Raw genomic sequence first — 16,580 nt, 5'->3', positions numbered from 1 at the left:
CTCAGTATAACAAAGCTAATATATGTTGTGAAATGCTTCTATTTGCTTAGTTTTTGCCTTTTAATAATTACATTTCTATCTATTTGTTTTGTGGTTTTTGTGTGCAGAATAAATTTTTGTTAACACATTCTATTTTGCTAACAGCAGTCATTAACCCGGGCGAAGCCGGGTAGTACAGCTAGTATATTATATAGGTCAAAAATTAGACTTTACTACAGGCAGACTGGAAATGTGCGTCCATTATATCACGCTTCAAGCTATATAATATCATGGAGGCCCTGTTCTCAGTGTGATCACCTCCACACCTTTATATCCATCATATCATGCTTCATGTATAATAACATGGAGGCCCTGCCCTCAGTGTGATGTCACTGCCACACGCCGGTTACCTGGCTACAGGTTAAACAGCAATCAGCTGTGTCCTCTGCAAGGAAGCTGTGTGTACAGAGACATGGCAGCCGCCCCCCAGGACCAGGGCAAACACAGCAACCTAGTGGCACAAGACATGATCTGGTAACATAATGCTGCCTCTTATCTGTGTACATAATGGGGAGCGGAGTGTATATAATGTACATACTGGTGTGTCCTAGTGTACTCAGGATATAACGAGTGTGCACAGGTACATAATACTTTATAATGTGTGTATATAGGGTATATAAAAAGGATATACCGTATATAGGATATTATAATAATTATATAATGTGTTTGCGTATGTAACAAGGATATAGTGTCTGTATATGGCATATAACAAGTTTATACCGTGTGTACTGTATACAGGGTATATATGAAGTATATACTGTGTGTGTATATGGTATACGCTATATAACAAGTATATACTGTGTGTTTATAGGGTATATAACAGAATGTAGTGTGTGTGTACAGGGTATATAACAAGTATATACAGTGTGTATATAGGATATATATAAAGGATATATTATGAATATAGGGTATATAACAGTGATAGATTATACTGAGTATATAAAAATGATATGTAATGTGTATATAGGGTATATAACAAGGATGTATTGTGTATAACATATAATAATTATATAGTGTGTATAGAGTATATAATAAGGATATAGTGTCAGTATATAACAAGGATATAGTGTGTGTATATAGGGTATGTAACAAGTATATACTGTGTGTATATATAGTATATAAGAAGTACTGTGGGAAAATAAGTATTTGATATGCTTGTTACAGGTGTCTTTTATGTAGATAACGGGTTCAAACAGGTTCAATTAATACAGGTAATGAGTGCAGAGTAGGAGGACTTCTTAGGCTATGTTCACACGATCCTTTTTTCACTGCGGATTTTTCAGGTCCTTTTTTTGACAAATCCGCAGTGAAAACCGCAGTGCTTTTCACTGCGGGTTTTGATCCTTTTTCTACTGCGGATTCCACTGCGGGTTTCCAACTGCAGTTTCCTATTGGTGCTGCTGGAAAACCGCTGCGGAATCCGCAGAAATAATTGACATGGTACTTCTTTTTTCTGCAGGCAAATCCGCTGCGGATTTGCCTGGGGAAAAAAGGATCGTCGGCACAGCGGGTTTTGTTTTCCATTGGGTTACATTGTACTGTAACCTACATGGAAAAAAGCTGCGGATCCGCAGTGCAAATCCGCTGCGGATCCGCAGCAAAACCCGCAGCGTGTGAACATACCCTTAAAGAAAAACTAATAGGTCTGTGAGTGCCAGAATTATTGCTGGTTGGCAGGTGATCAAATAGTTATTTCATGCAATAAAATGCTATTTAATTATTTAAAAATCATACAATGTGATTTTCTGGTTTTTATTTGTAGATTCTGTCTCTCACAGTTGAAGTGTACCTACGATAAAAATGACAGACCTCTCCAATCTTTGTAGGTGGGAAAACTTCCAAATCTGCAGTGTATCAAATACTTTTTTCCCCACTGTATATGCTGTGTGCACATATACTTGTATGCACACGGCTGTATAATGGAGGAATGATGTATATAATGTGGATGTCAATATACAATGTGAGATACATAGACAGAGGTGGGTTATGTATATGGTATGAATGTATATGTAGCAGCTGCAGGTTAGAATAGGAGAAAGGATTGTGTGATTTACTATCATGAATTATTTAGGGCGAGGATTGCTGGCTGCACAGTGATCTGATTGTATCTCATTACGTGGTCTCAATCACATTCGTTATGAGACTCTTAAAAAGTTAACTATACAATTGCACTAAAGAACAGTATCTGCATGACTATTACTAGTACACACGTGGTCAAAATTGTTGGTACCCCTCGTTTAATGACAGAAAAACCCACAATGGTCACAGAAATAACTTGAATCCGACAAAAGTAATAATGAATAAAAAAAATCTATGAAAATTAAAAAATGAAAGTCAGACATTGCTTTTCAACCATGCTTCCACAGAATTAAAAAAAAAATACAACTCATGAAATAGGCCTGGGCAGAAATGATGGTACCCTTAACTTAATATTTTGTTGCACAACTTTTTAAGGCAATCACTGCAACCAAACTGTCAATGAGACTTCTGCACCTCTCTACAGGTATTTTGGCCCACTCCTCAAGAGCAAACTGCTCCAGTTGTCTCGTGCTTGAAGGTTGCCTTTTCCAGATGGCATGTTTAGCTAAATGCTAGATGCTAAATAGGATTTAGGTCACGGCTCATAGAAGGCCACTTCAGAATAGTCCAATGTTTTCCTCTTAGCCATTCTTGGGTGTTTTTAGCTGTATCTTTTAGGTCATTATCCTGTTGCAAGACCCATGACCTATGAATGAGACCAAGCTTTCTGACACTGGGCAGCACATTTCTCTCTAGAATCCCTTGATAGTCTTGAGATTTCATTGTACCCCGCACAGATTCTAGACACCCTGTGCCAGATGCAGCAAAGCAGCCCCAGAACATAACAGAGCCTCCTCCATGTTTCACAGTAGGGACAGTGTTCTTTTTTTGATATGCTTCATTTTTCCATCTGTGAACACAGAGCTGATGTGCCTTTCCAAAAAGTTCCATTTTTATCTCACCTGTCCATAGGACATTCTTCCAAAAGCTTTGTGGCTTGTCAACATTTAGTTTGGCAAATTCCAGTCTGGCTTTTTTATGATTTTTTTCAACAATGGTGTCCTCCTTGGTCGTCTCCCATGAAGTCCACACTGTGATATAACATGTCCCTGTTGTCACATTATCTTCAGGGGTACCATCATTTCTATCCAGGGCTATTTCATGAGTTGTTTTTTTTTCATTCTGTGGAAGAATGGTTGAAAAGCAATGTCGGACTTTCCTTTGTTCGTTTTCATAGATCTTTTATTTATTATTACTTTTGTCAGATTCAAGTTATCTCTGTGACCATTGTGGTTTTTTCTGTCATTAAACGAGGGGTACCAACAATTTTGACCATGTGTGTATATACTATAGACTAATCCCAGCATAAAGTTTCTTCTTGCACCTTTGTGTCTCTTTTTTATCTCTAGCTGCCTGTGTGAACTTTCACCTTCACATAGCTGAATGGGCAATCCTATTCATATCTGTGAAAACTACATTTCCCGGCAGCACCCTGTTCCTCTCCAGAGCTGCAGGGCCCTCCCTCTCCTGTTTTATCCTGAATTATTTCCATCTCTTTAACTGTATCTGCTGTACCCTATCAACTGCAGCATCATAGTAAAGACCTAAAAGAATAAAAAATAAATAAAGCAGTAAAGAACTAAAAGACTTATAGATAAATAAAACAAGTTCATCATCAGTAAAGACCTACAAGATAAATAAATAAATTAAGAAATAAATTCAGCAGCAGTGAAAACATTCATATTTATTATAAAAAGTTCAGCTATGTATATTGAATGTATGTCTCATAAAGGGCCGGATTGGCCCACCAGAAAACTAGAGAATCCTTTGTTGGGCCCTAGGCTCTACTTCATAGGCGTCCATATTGGTAGACCTCATGGCCATTATGGAGCCTCTGAGTCCACAAGAACCCTGTGTTGAATGGTGGCCCGGTGAGCTGGTAATGTAGCCACTTCTGCAGAAAGTATCTGCATCCGGAGAATGGCTTCCTCCTTTGCCATTCAGCCTGTGCATCTGAGAGTGCATGCAGCAGGTACAATGACGTCACTAGATGGTGTCTGCCACTAATCACACTATGCAGAGATGGGAGCAAAGTGCTATGGGGAACATGGTGAGGGTTTTTTTTTACTTTATCAGTCATTACCTGGGACCCCATACTGTATATGGGGGAGCTGTGAGGGACATCATACTGTGTATAGGTAACTGTTGTGCCCCCATACTTCATAAAGTGGCCATTATACTGTAGATATGTATCTGTCGGGAAACCATGCTGTATATAGGGAGCTGTGGGAGCTATCAAGCTGCATATAGAGAGTCGGGGGTCATCATACTGTATACAGGGGAGCTGTGGGGACATCATACCATATATAGGGAGTTGTTGGAACATCATACATTATATATGTGGAGCGCCCCCCCACACCGCCGCAGGGCCGAGGGGTACCCGGAGCCGGGCCTCTAGGTCTCAGTCCTGGGGTTGTCACGGTGGCTAGACCCGGTCCGTGGCCCTGTCCGTCAGTGGGGGGACGTCCGGTGAAGTAGGTGCTGTTAACGGTGGTGTAGCGGTGCAGTTGTGGGGTGCAGGTCGCGGTAAATAACGAGGACACCAGGTTGCAGTCTCTTTACCTCTTTACTGGAGATCTCTTGGTCCTCAGTCCGGAATCTGGCCCACCAGGCTGCGCAAGTCCGGCCGGTCCAATGGCACCTCCAGAGTTCTCCTCACAGGTGGAAATCAGTGCCTTCCTTCTTAGCGCTGTGTGTTGTAGTCCTTCCCTGCTGTGCTCACGGAAAGTACCCCACAACTGTTGTGTCTGTTTCTTAAGTTCCCTCACAACTCGATTAGATGTTCCTCTCTTATTCCGTCCCTCCCTGGTATTCAGGTTGGAACGGCACCCGTTTGTCAGGTAGGCCTGGAGTTCTTCCGGGACCCTAGAGACGCCCCTCTCCCGCAATTGCCCCCCAAGACTTCATAGGTGATATGTGGTAGACAGCCCGCCTGAGACTGACTGTCCTGCCGCTGTTTGGAGTATGGCTTAAAGCTGTATATTATTCCACTCCCTCGGCGTTCCGGCCACCGGTAATGCGCCTCAGCAAGGTGCTGCCTCTTTCAACAAAACCCCTGCTGGTATTCTCCGTCTGCTTGATCTCGTTTCTCACTCAGCACAATCTATCTCGCTTCTAGTCCTTTCTTGGGCACCGCCGCTATGCTGAGCAGGCACGGTCCCGTTACGTTCTTTCCAATGCCAAGCCTCTGCCAGGGTCCCACCCCTGGCAGAGACCCTACTGTCTCTTCCTCCACAACACCCTCTCTCACTAGGTGTTGCTTCGTTCAATCCAGTCAGCGTTCTCCCTAACTTCCTGCCTGACCCCCAGTTTACCCACTATGGTGGGGAGTGGCCTAATGAATAGCACCCTTAGCTCCCCCCGGAGGCCCAGCTGTGAAACATATTGGTGTCTGTGATACCTGATTGGAGGAACTCCTTCAGTGCCATCGAACGCACCATGGCTCCCCTTAGTGGCGGAGCCACAGTACTGCAACGACCAGGACTCTGGGGCGCTGCACTCCCCCCTGGTTAAACACAGTACTCCGGGATTGGGAAGAAAACAACAATACAGGTTAGCAAAAAGACATACAAATTTGTTGAGTGCAAAACAATAAGCATACTTGAACAGGCTTCCCTTTATGGGAGGTGAGGACACTTTAACGTTACAAAACATAATCAAATATCATAGCAACAGGCTACAATTTACTCTCATTACCCAACCGGGTATTCTACTAAGTGCAAATGCTGGAACAATAAATTAACATTGCCTTTAAGAAACATACACTCTTAGTTTATCAAAGGCCTTCCTATAATCACATTACAGGGCAAGGTAACTCTTCATTCTCCTACTTTTGAACCTGCAGGACCGCCTGTCCCTATGGCACCAGACCTACTGCCTCTCCTTTCTTTTACAGGACCGCCCCGTTCAGCCAGGGCCTACTGCCTTTCTCTACTATACATAGTATAGACATAACATTCCTTTCAGTTTGAGAACATGGAGCCCACTCTGCCTGGCTCCTATAAGGACTCACTCACTAACCCCTACGGGTCTACTTTCTGTCCTTAGTAACGAACTAACTTTCTATGGGGACGCAGGGTTTACCTTCTATCCTCACCTTCATTATTACTTTCTTACGTTTCTATCCATGCAGAACTCTAGTCCACCTCAACAGGCTTTCTGCATCTTTCCTTTTGAAGAACATTATTCAAACTTCACATTTCAAACATATTAAACACATATAACTTTTCATGTAAAACGGTTACATTTCTTGCAAAGCATCATCATGACATTACTGTTCGGAAACAGTATCACTTTCCAAGTTCAATTCTAACCTCCCCTTTAAGAGGAGATCAAGTCTCTCTGAGGTAGCTCTTCTTCTCAGCCTACCAGTCCATACCAGAGCTCCGGAATGGCATCTTCGCAAAGTGTCTTTAACTAAAACCAGTAGGAAGCACCTTTAAGAAGGTGCAAACTATTTACAGGAAAGTTTGAATCATGCACAGTCCATGATTACTGCAGTTTGTGTAACTTTGTGCAAAACTTCTGGAAAACAACAATAGTGACCCCGGGTCAACAAAGGGGTCACCTTTTAAAGTTTACCCTGGACGGGTTTAGCAGCAACAAGAACAAAAGAACAAACAGTAACTATTTACATTTTTATAAAGCAATAAAATCTTACTGGGGTTCTGCAGAAGGCGGCCTCTTATCCGGCCTCACCAGGCCAACAGATCGCACCGGTGAGCCAGGACGCCGTTCCGGTCCCAGTAATGATAAAATCCCTCGCCGGGAGGTCCTCCTTGTCGGCAGGTGCACCCGTCCCTCCGGGGCACGGCAAGGCTGGGCTTCCCGGGGTTCCGCAGGGCCGGGCTCTGCTGCTTTCCCCACTGAATCAGCTCCTTCTGGTGTTCCGGCAGCAGCCTGGAGGGCAACGCATCGTTGGACACCTCGGGCAAACCAGCCCGTCTCGCCAGTGTCCCTCCTCCACCTCGTGTAAGTGACGGCGTCTCCCGGCTCCAGGTCACGATCGAGCCTCCCGCTGCAAGGCTCCACCTCCTCCCGATCCACGCGGACCTGCAGCGGCTCTCCAATTTCCTGAATCACCCCTCTTCCATACCGGGGGTTAAAGGCCACCACTACACCCCAGTGTGAGGACGGGATCTCTGGAGCGCTGGTCAAGTCAACCTGTTCCGCAGGCTGGGGTCGGCTCCTCCATGCGGCCATCAGACGCCGCAGATGTTCAGCATCTGGTGAAATCTTCAAGTCCGGCGTCGGTGACATGCCTCCAGCCACGGCCGGGTGGGTGGCGACAGGGGACACTGGGGACAGACGGATCTCTGTGGGCTGGCCTAGCCGTGTAAGTACGTGGGCATCGGCCCTCAGCCGGCGGGCTAGCTGTCGGGCCTCGGCCGCAGCCACACGTGCTGCAGACAGCGGCAAAGGAGGTCGACCCATTGGTGGCTCTGCGAGGGTCAGGCCCCGCAGCGTTGGCGTCTCGGAGGCTGTCTCGGGTTGCGCAGCCTCGGGCCGGACCGGGTCAGCTCCGCGTGGTGCTCCTGGTGTCGCCATCTTTATTTGTCCTCCAATGTCCTCTTTTCGCGGTCTCTTTCGTGGGCGGTCCCGTCCCCATGGTCTCCACCCTCCGACCAGGATCAGGAGGCGGACTTCGGCTGTTGACGGGCACGTCCTCAGGACACAGAAATACTTAGACTGGGCGGCCATTGATGTTCGCGCTCTCCAGCTTGTCTACGCCCACTCCACGCCCCTCTTCTCTTCCTGCGCTCTCCTCAGCGCTGCAATGGCGGCGGATTTTGGCGGCAAATGGCACAACACAGTCTTTTCAATAAAGTACGGTTCAAGTACAGTAAATCACAGTCTCTAGGCACACATGACCTGATTCTTCAGGCTTAAGTAGATCCTGTTCGTGACGCCAAGTTGGAGCGCCCCCCCACACCGCCGCAGGGCCGAGGGGTACCCGGAGCCGGGCCTCTAGGTCTCAGTCCTGGGGTTGTCACGGTGGCTAGACCCGGTCCGTGGCCCTGTCCGTCAGTGGGGGGACGTCCGGTGAAGTAGGTGCTGTTAACGGTGGTGTAGCGGTGCAGTTGTGGGGTGCAGGTCGCGGTAAATAACGAGGACACCAGGTTGCAGTCTCTTTACCTCTTTACTGGAGATCTCTTGGTCCTCAGTCCGGAATCTGGCCCACCAGGCTGCGCAAGTCCGGCCGGTCCAATGGCACCTCCAGAGTTCTCCTCACAGGTGGAAATCAGTGCCTTCCTTCTTAGCGCTGTGTGTTGTAGTCCTTCCCTGCTGTGCTCACGGAAAGTACCCCACAACTGTTGTGTCTGTTTCTTAAGTTCCCTCACAACTCGATTAGATGTTCCTCTCTTATTCCGTCCCTCCCTGGTATTCAGGTTGGAACGGCACCCGTTTGTCAGGTAGGCCTGGAGTTCTTCCGGGACCCTAGAGACGCCCCTCTCCCGCAATTGCCCCCCAAGACTTCATAGGTGATATGTGGTAGACAGCCCGCCTGAGACTGACTGTCCTGCCGCTGTTTGGAGTATGGCTTAAAGCTGTATATTATTCCACTCCCTCGGCGTTCCGGCCACCGGTAATGCGCCTCAGCAAGGTGCTGCCTCTTTCAACAAAACCCCTGCTGGTATTCTCCGTCTGCTTGATCTCGTTTCTCACTCAGCACAATCTATCTCGCTTCTAGACCTTTCTTGGGCACCGCCGCTATGCTGAGCAGGCACGGTCCCGTTACGTTCTTTCCAATGCCAAGCCTCTGCCAGGGTCCCACCCCTGGCAGAGACCCTACTGTCTCTTCCTCCACAACACCCTCTCTCACTAGGTGTTGCTTCGTTCAATCCAGTCAGCGTTCTCCCTAACTTCCTGCCTGACCCCCAGTTTACCCACTATGGTGGGGAGTGGCCTAATGAATAGCACCCTTAGCTCCCCCCGGAGGCCCAGCTGTGAAACATATTGGTGTCTGTGATACCTGATTGGAGGAACTCCTTCAGTGCCATCGAACGCACCATGGCTCCCCTTAGTGGCGGAGCCACAGTACTGCAACGACCAGGACTCTGGGGCGCTGCATATGGACTGTAGGGGCATCATATCCTGTATATAGGGAGCTGTGGGAGCCATCATACTGTATGTAGGGAGGTGTGAGGATATCATTGTATAAATGGATCTGTGGGGACAACATACTGAACATAGGGAGCTGTTGGGACATCATAATGTATATAGTGGGCTCTGGGCCATCATACTGTGCACTCAGGTTACATTGGGACCATCATACTGTGTGCTGAGTACATCATACAGTATGTGGGAGCTGGGCATTTGGGAGGCATCATACTCAAAAGGAACCATGAAATCGATATCGTAGTAAGCAATAACACTAAGGGGCTTCTCTGGGCAAAAGACATTGATGATGTATCCCTCGGATAGGTCATCGATATTGTGTTGATAGAAGTCCAACATCCTGCAACCCTGCTGAACATTTATGGAACTACACTGCACAGCTCTCTCCAAGGGGTTTTCCAGGCCAGGGCTAATCTTCTTCAGGCACTATATCATGTCAAATCCTAACAGTGTGCAGTATACAGTGTTAGCGTGTAGTATACTCACTGTTAGGATTCAGTTCTGCTTGCCAGTTTCATTGGTCGCCACGTGATCGCTCATATGCAATTTGCATACTTGTGGTCATATGCCAACTGATTTCTATCCCTGCATCTCTCAAAGCTTTAACATTAACATTCAGAGAAACAGGGAGATTAGCTTGTCGGCGTGTGACTACAAGTATGCAAATCGCATATGAGTGATCACATGAATACCAATCAAACAGGCACGAAGAGCCAACTCCATGGCAATACCGTAACATACAGTGCCTGATGAAAATTAGCCCTGGTACGAAAAACTCCTTTAATGATAATGTAGTGGTTTTGTATGACAGATGTCAAATTCTCTAATGGGCCCAATGTTCCTCAGTCTGACACTGGTCTCATTCAACAAAGCAAAACAGTTCAGTGCAGCGCGCTAAGCTGAGCCAAGTGCTGACACAGCATAGTTGAGCTGTGCTGGCAGCTGGCTCAAAAGTCAGTGGAAGAAGTGCCCCAGTGCAGATTCTTGAAAGACATGTGAAGCTCCGGCTCAGCACACCATAATTGACATGTGTTAGCTGGCTGCCCAAAATACACTAGATTGAACCATACATGATTTTTATATTATGTGTATTGCCAAAATAGAATGATATTGAATGAAGATTATTATGAGATGACAATATCATTTTAGGAATAACCCTTTAAAGGAGTATTCCCATTGTTAGACGTTACTCCCTATCCATAGGATCAGAGATAACTTGGTAATCAGCACTGATCCGATGCTGGGAACCCCAGGAGCCCTGCAAATTCCCATTTGAATGCAGCGGTGGCCAGTCCTGTGCATCACCGCCATATTCATTGTCTATAGGACTGCCAGAGATAGCCGAGGACAGCGCACTGTTTTCTCTGACAGTCCCATAGAGAACGAATGCAGCAGTGGTGCACATGTTCGGTCACCATTCCATTCAGACAGGTATTTCAGTGCCACGTTCTTCAGGTGGTTAAGGGGCCTAGTGGTTGAAGCCCTTCTTATCATCAAGTAATCGCACATAAGCAATACATTCTTAAAGAGGGTTTCCCATGAACAAAGTACATTTTAATTAATAGATCTTGTAATAAAAATAATTTACACAATTTGATGTGATAAACAAAAATGTCCCTGTGCTGAGCTAATCTTATAAATGTGCCCCTGCTGTGTACTGTGTAATGTCTGTGTCAGGAACATGGTCTGATCATACCACAGCACCTGGGCAGGGGGGGAAGGAAATTAGAGTATACAGACAGGACAGCACAGAATTGCAAATTATTCTTTTTGTGAAGCAAAACATTTCACTGACTATTTTTACCAATGTTTTACCTGAAAGAAAGAATTATTTGCGATCCCGTGCTGTAATGTCTGTATACTCTTTTCCTTCCTCCCCTGCCCAGGAGCTGTGGTATGATCAGACCATTTCCCTGTACGGTCAGACACAGACATTACACAGTACACAGCAGGGGCACAATTATAAGATTATCTCAGCACAGGAACATTTTATTTACACGCATCCAATTGTGGAAATTATTATTATTCCAAGATATATTCATTAAAATGTTCATTAAAATTAACTTTGTTTGAGGGAAACCCCTTTAAGATTAGAATAAGTGCAGTCAGAATCACACTATGCAGTTGCTGAATACATAGACAAGCGCATTTTATTTCAAGACTATAGGGGATGGATGCCTCTCAAAAATACATTGACTGACTCGCTGAAGTACTTTACCCATGCATTACACATACACACATTCATGCCAATACATGCAGGTTGCATGAAAAAATTTGAAAAACCACAAGACGCGGTAATGTTTTACTTTATGTGTTCAGGAAAGCACATGTGAAGAAAGAGCAGGAAACCACCAAGATGTGGCCTGAGAACTGGGGGTTCCTGACTGCACCCTACGATGAGGTAAATCTTACCTGACAGGGCACAATAGGTATCAAGCCCCAAGAAACAACCAACATATAACAATGTCCATCTTCGTATTTTAGCCAAGAAGAGAGACCGCCATGGACGCAAAGGAGACGGAACACAGAATAAAAATCCCAGACCACATGAATGTCCGCACGGTGACCCCGCTGGACCAGTATATAAAGGTCAGAACCCTAATACAGACTATACTAAAGTAGTTTTGGACCTGTTCTCAGCTCAAATTTCTCACAGCTGATAGATTGATAGTATAGCATGCAGGCTAGACAATCCTCAATGTCAAAAAAATACATATATCTTCAATGATCAATAGGGAGAGATTTGTGCCACTGATATAGTTAAATAAGCATTCCCATCAATGTTTTTTCCTCTTAATATATTGCAGTCACCATATTATACGGCACTGTGTACTTACAGTTGCTCATTTTACCTTTCTGCCTAGTTAGTTCTTCTCTCTTCTCTGCTCTATGTAGAAATAGGAAGTCTCTTGTTCCTGCATTTAATATTCCCCTCTTCAACTTCTGACATAGCTGTTCCCTCCTCCCCCTGCCAGCTACTTTTGCAGTAACTTATGACTCATACAAGAAAAATTGACCTCCTGTTTTTACATAGAGCTTAGGTAACGTTCACATTTGCGTTGTTGGGCGCAGCGTCGTCGACACATACCGACGCATGCGTCATGCGCCCCTATCTTTAACATGGGGGGCGCATGGACATGCGCCGGTATGCGTTGTACTGCGTTTTACAACGCATGCATCATATAGACGCACAAGACAGGACGCAGGGGACGCTACTTGTAGCGTTTTCCCTGCGCCGAAAGTCCCGATCTGTAGGATCTTATGACAACGCATGCGTCGCAAAATGCTGCGTTGTGTACATGCGTTGTTGGTTGCGTCGCGTCGCCGATGCTGCGCCCAACAACGCAAATGTGAACGTAGCCTTAGAAGGATTGTGTGTGTTTTTAATCACATGATGTCAGACCTAATGGAAAAGAGAACAATTAACTGGGCAGAAAGGCAAAATGAGCAATTGCAGTGCTCTATAATATGATGACTGCAATATATTAAGAGCATAAAATTTTGATGGAAGGAAGAATACTTCTTTAACTCATTGAGCATAGTCTAGACTCTAGACTACCCACATTGTAACAAACCCTTGGCTATCAGAGGTAATAAGTCAGTACACTGTTTTAGCCTCTGGATGTTAATAAGAATGTTGCCATTCATGACGGCGAGCAAGATTTTCAAAATGGGGTGAAATGAAAAATATATACTGTGTATATGGGAAGACTTAAAATCACAATTTTCCCCTCCAGGTTGGCCTCTCTCCTGCCATTCCACAAACAACCCAAGGGCTGATAGGATGGAGATCCACCATCTCGGCCCTGCAGCTGGAACGGTACGGCAGAACACACCACCTCAAGGGCGATTTTTGCAAAAACATGAACTGGCCTGCTGAAGGAATTGCCTAAGTGGTCGTCGTTCTGCAGAGGCCCCAACAAGACGGAATGGAAACATTTTAGCGGTCTCACAATAAACTAATAAAACTTTCCTGCATTCTGTGGCAAAATGGAAAATCTCTGTAGAAGATGAGTAAATGTTAAAAATTAGCATAGGAATGAACAGCGTGCTCAAATATCGTAGCGGAAAACCTGATTTACGGCAGCCTCGCCTGCACCGTCGTATCCCACTATTTACATTATAGCAGTAAAGGTTAATGCAGCTTTATGCTGATTGAAGTGCAGCTCCAGGCGGAGAGGCGATCACTTCCATCCTGCAAGTCAACACGATCAGAAAATTGGTTTACAAGGAAGTGGCAGTGGCAGATTGAGTGCAATTACTTCATGTTAACTTCTCCCTTGCCAGATGTTTAAATAAAGTTGTGATGCCACTGTGGACTGACATTAAAGGGGTACAATGACCTATGTATATTATTACATATTCACTGAATAGGTGATAGCTGTTAATCAGATACTCTCTTGGTCCTCCCTGGCTACAAGGCTCCCCTCATAGGCCACAGGACTGCAGCCAGGAGGATTTGATTGGAGTTGCATGTTGCGCATCCATTCAATTGTTTTTGGCATGAGGACTTGCGTCCACACACAAACAGGAACCTCCCACCAACGGCCTGAAGTCCCCCTTCCTTCTCTAGTGCAAGACTCCCGTGGTTTGTCTCTAGTCTCAAGACTACGACCAGGAGCAGTTAGATGGAGCTATAGGTCGCACGTGTGCACTGCCAGTCCTTTTAACTTTTCCTAGCATCAATGAGACAAAAGGGACCCCCACTAATGGCCAGAAGCAGGGGCATAACGACCAGGTCGCAGAGGTTGTGACTGGGCCCGTGCAGGTGAGGGCCTGCTGAGGTCAGCAGAAACTTCAACTGGATGTGTGTCCTCGCATCGGGTCCGTGCGAGGCAATACATGTTGTGGCCAATCAGAGGCCAGCATCTGACGTCGGAGTGCACATGACTGGACGTGCATGGCTGTGATGTTATGCGCTCCCTTCACATGCACACTAAAATTAGCTGCCGACTTCAGAAGATGCTGCTGCTCAGCAGGGGAGCGGCGGGAGGGTGAGTAGAATGGTTTACTTTTTCTATGCATTAAAGAACAGCAGCAAAACAGGGGACATAGACCTGCATGGGGCCCAGGTTAAGGGATATATACCAGGATAAGGGGCAGATTACCAAGATGTAACCCAGAATAAGGGACATATTACCAAGATGAGGCCTAGGATAAGGGACATATAACATATACCAGGATAAGGGACATATATCAGGATGGGGCCCAGGATGAGAGACATATACCAGGATGGGGAATGTATATCATGATGACGCCCAGGATAAGGGGCATATACCAGGATGGGGGGTATATATTGTGATGAGGGAGCAGCCGCCATCTTGGATATGGGGCATAACGCTGGCCTCCTATCAGAGATCGGCCTGACTCCATTTTGTCTCATATCAGAATTCACCTGGTCACACGTCTGCAGGGACATGAGCACTCCTGGCCCCCACCTTTTGCCTACTTGAATGAAGACCCTTTAGTATGGTAATGGACTGGGACCAGTGTAGCAGGCAGATGGCACTTCAATGCTTGAATGAGGAAGCCACGCCAGCAGGGGGCATGGAGGTGCCTGGGGGCTCAATTAAAGCATACGTGTCAGATGGCTACAGGAGGACACGTCTATTGTCTTCCCAGCCGGACCGTGTACAACATGAAATTATGAATTATGGACGCATTGTCCAAGGTACAGGCTCATAAAAAATATCCTCATAGCCCTGAAGAAATTGTGCATCTGACAGTGAAACTCCTGGGTCAGTGAGAGTTCTGGAACCTGAGATATAGAGATCAGCCTCCCACAGCGATCGAATGGGTCCAGGTTTGATCCCTGTACGACCAGCAGAACAAACCACATGCGCTGGTACCGCCCGTGTACTGATCCGATCATCCTGAGAGAAGTTATACCATTTATTAGGTATTGGGAATAGATTCTGCATGGAAGCTGTAGGGTGGAGATTGTTAGCCCACCCAGGTACAGGGGGGAGGGACACAGAAGGATTAAGAGCTGAGGACACATGGAGAGTGAAAGCCAACAGAAGAAGATGATGAAATAAGGAACAGGGCATATGCCAGCCAGAGGGGAGCAAGCACATGCTTTTTGGGGACTGCCCGGCAACTAGAAGTCTTGTACCTGTGGAACGCAGAGCTCCCCGGCCTCCACAAGCGACCTTCAACCTGGTAAATAGACCTCCAGCTTTATACCTCTAAGCCTTGTACTATTATTGTTATATTTTACTTTGACTGTAACTTTGGTATATTTTTACTGTATATTTCTTGTAATTATCTAGTGCACCCATGAAGCAATTAAACCATAAATTAATTTTGGGCTGATCCTTTTATTCTGATTGCGAATCTTAGAATGCCCAGCATGGGTAACAGGGCAGTCTCCCTGGTGGCTATTTGCTCTAGGTGCAGTTCCCTTATTGACCTGAGAGACAACGAGGGCGCCGGAGAGCTGTGCCTGTGTAGTTACGTCACGGATTGGTGACGTGGGAGGAACCTTTTTTCTTCACATTGGTGGCAGCATGGTGGGATCAGAGTAATAGTGTGCGTGGGACCCCTGCTCCCAGACACTAAAGACTACCAGCGGTAACTTTCACTGCTGGGATCTTAAGGTCAGCCCAGTACTAGACGGTCAGAGTGTAGATATAATAAGTTGTGTGCAAGGTCAGGGTTACAGCTGTGTCAGTAACCAGAGGTTCCAAAGATGGCTGATGGTACCAGGAGTGCGGTGAGGGCGCAGGACAGTGCTATGGTCTATGAGGAGTTGGTGGTGGATGGTACCGTTCAAGGCGAGGGGGAGCTCAGCCAGGACTCCCCAAGGAGCCAGCCACCCATGCTTAGTCCTGCAGGGGACTACCCACCACCAACCCGCCCCAGCCTGTCCACATCAGCGGCCCTTGTTGCAGCGGCAGTGGCACGTCTCGAGGTGGGTAATGAAGACGCCTATGTGAAACTCATGGCAGATGCCAAGAAAGCGGTGGAGGCAGAGGGTGCAGAACACTGTGAAGCAGCAGAGCGGGCAGAGAAAGCAGCGAAGCGAGAGCGTGCAGAACGCCATGAAGCTGAAGAGCGGGCAGCGGAGCAAGCAGCGGCAGAGAGAGCAGCGGAGCGCCAGCACCGACTGGCGATGGCTCAACACGGGCTCCCGCTGGACGCCCCAGCACCACCAGAGTCCAAGGCTTCCAAAGTCCAGGCTGAGGACTTCCCTCTGCTTTAGAAGGATGGAGACCTGGATTCCTTCCTGCTGGCCTTTGAAAGGACCTGCCTCCAACACCATCTGGCCCCGGATCAGTGGGCAAGATACCTGACCCCCCGTTTGAGGGGTAAGTCCCTGGAAGTTTTGGGGGACTTACCTG

The 16,580-nt window shown here is 46.6% G+C and overlaps 1 protein-coding gene across 2 annotated transcripts; it reads left to right on the top strand.

The window, feature by feature from the left end:
* Positions 1-208: 208 nt before the first annotated feature.
* On the top strand, positions 209-15,539 carry CIMIP1 (ciliary microtubule inner protein 1). 2 transcript variants are annotated; one of them, XM_077257758.1, is made up of 5 exons: positions 209-513; positions 1,802-1,865; positions 11,557-11,638; positions 11,722-11,826; positions 12,975-14,104. In XM_077257758.1, exons 2-5 carry the CDS (start codon positions 1,840-1,842, stop codon positions 13,128-13,130), a joined length of 369 nt encoding a protein of 122 aa, XP_077113873.1. In that variant the 5' UTR covers positions 209-513; positions 1,802-1,839; the 3' UTR covers positions 13,131-14,104. The 2 variants fall into 2 exon arrangements, with proteins under 2 accessions (XP_077113873.1, XP_077113872.1); XM_077257757.1 differs by lacking the exon at positions 1,802-1,865 and having other exon boundaries at positions 212-513; positions 12,975-15,539.
* Positions 15,540-16,580: the final 1,041 nt, after the last annotated feature.

The sequence above is a fragment of the Ranitomeya variabilis genome, chromosome 4 (genome assembly GCF_051348905.1).
Source record: "Ranitomeya variabilis isolate aRanVar5 chromosome 4, aRanVar5.hap1, whole genome shotgun sequence".
Lineage (NCBI taxonomy): Eukaryota > Metazoa > Chordata > Amphibia > Anura > Dendrobatidae > Ranitomeya > Ranitomeya variabilis.
Note: the sequence above shows the minus strand (reverse complement) of the source record. Positions and strands in the feature narration are given on the sequence as shown.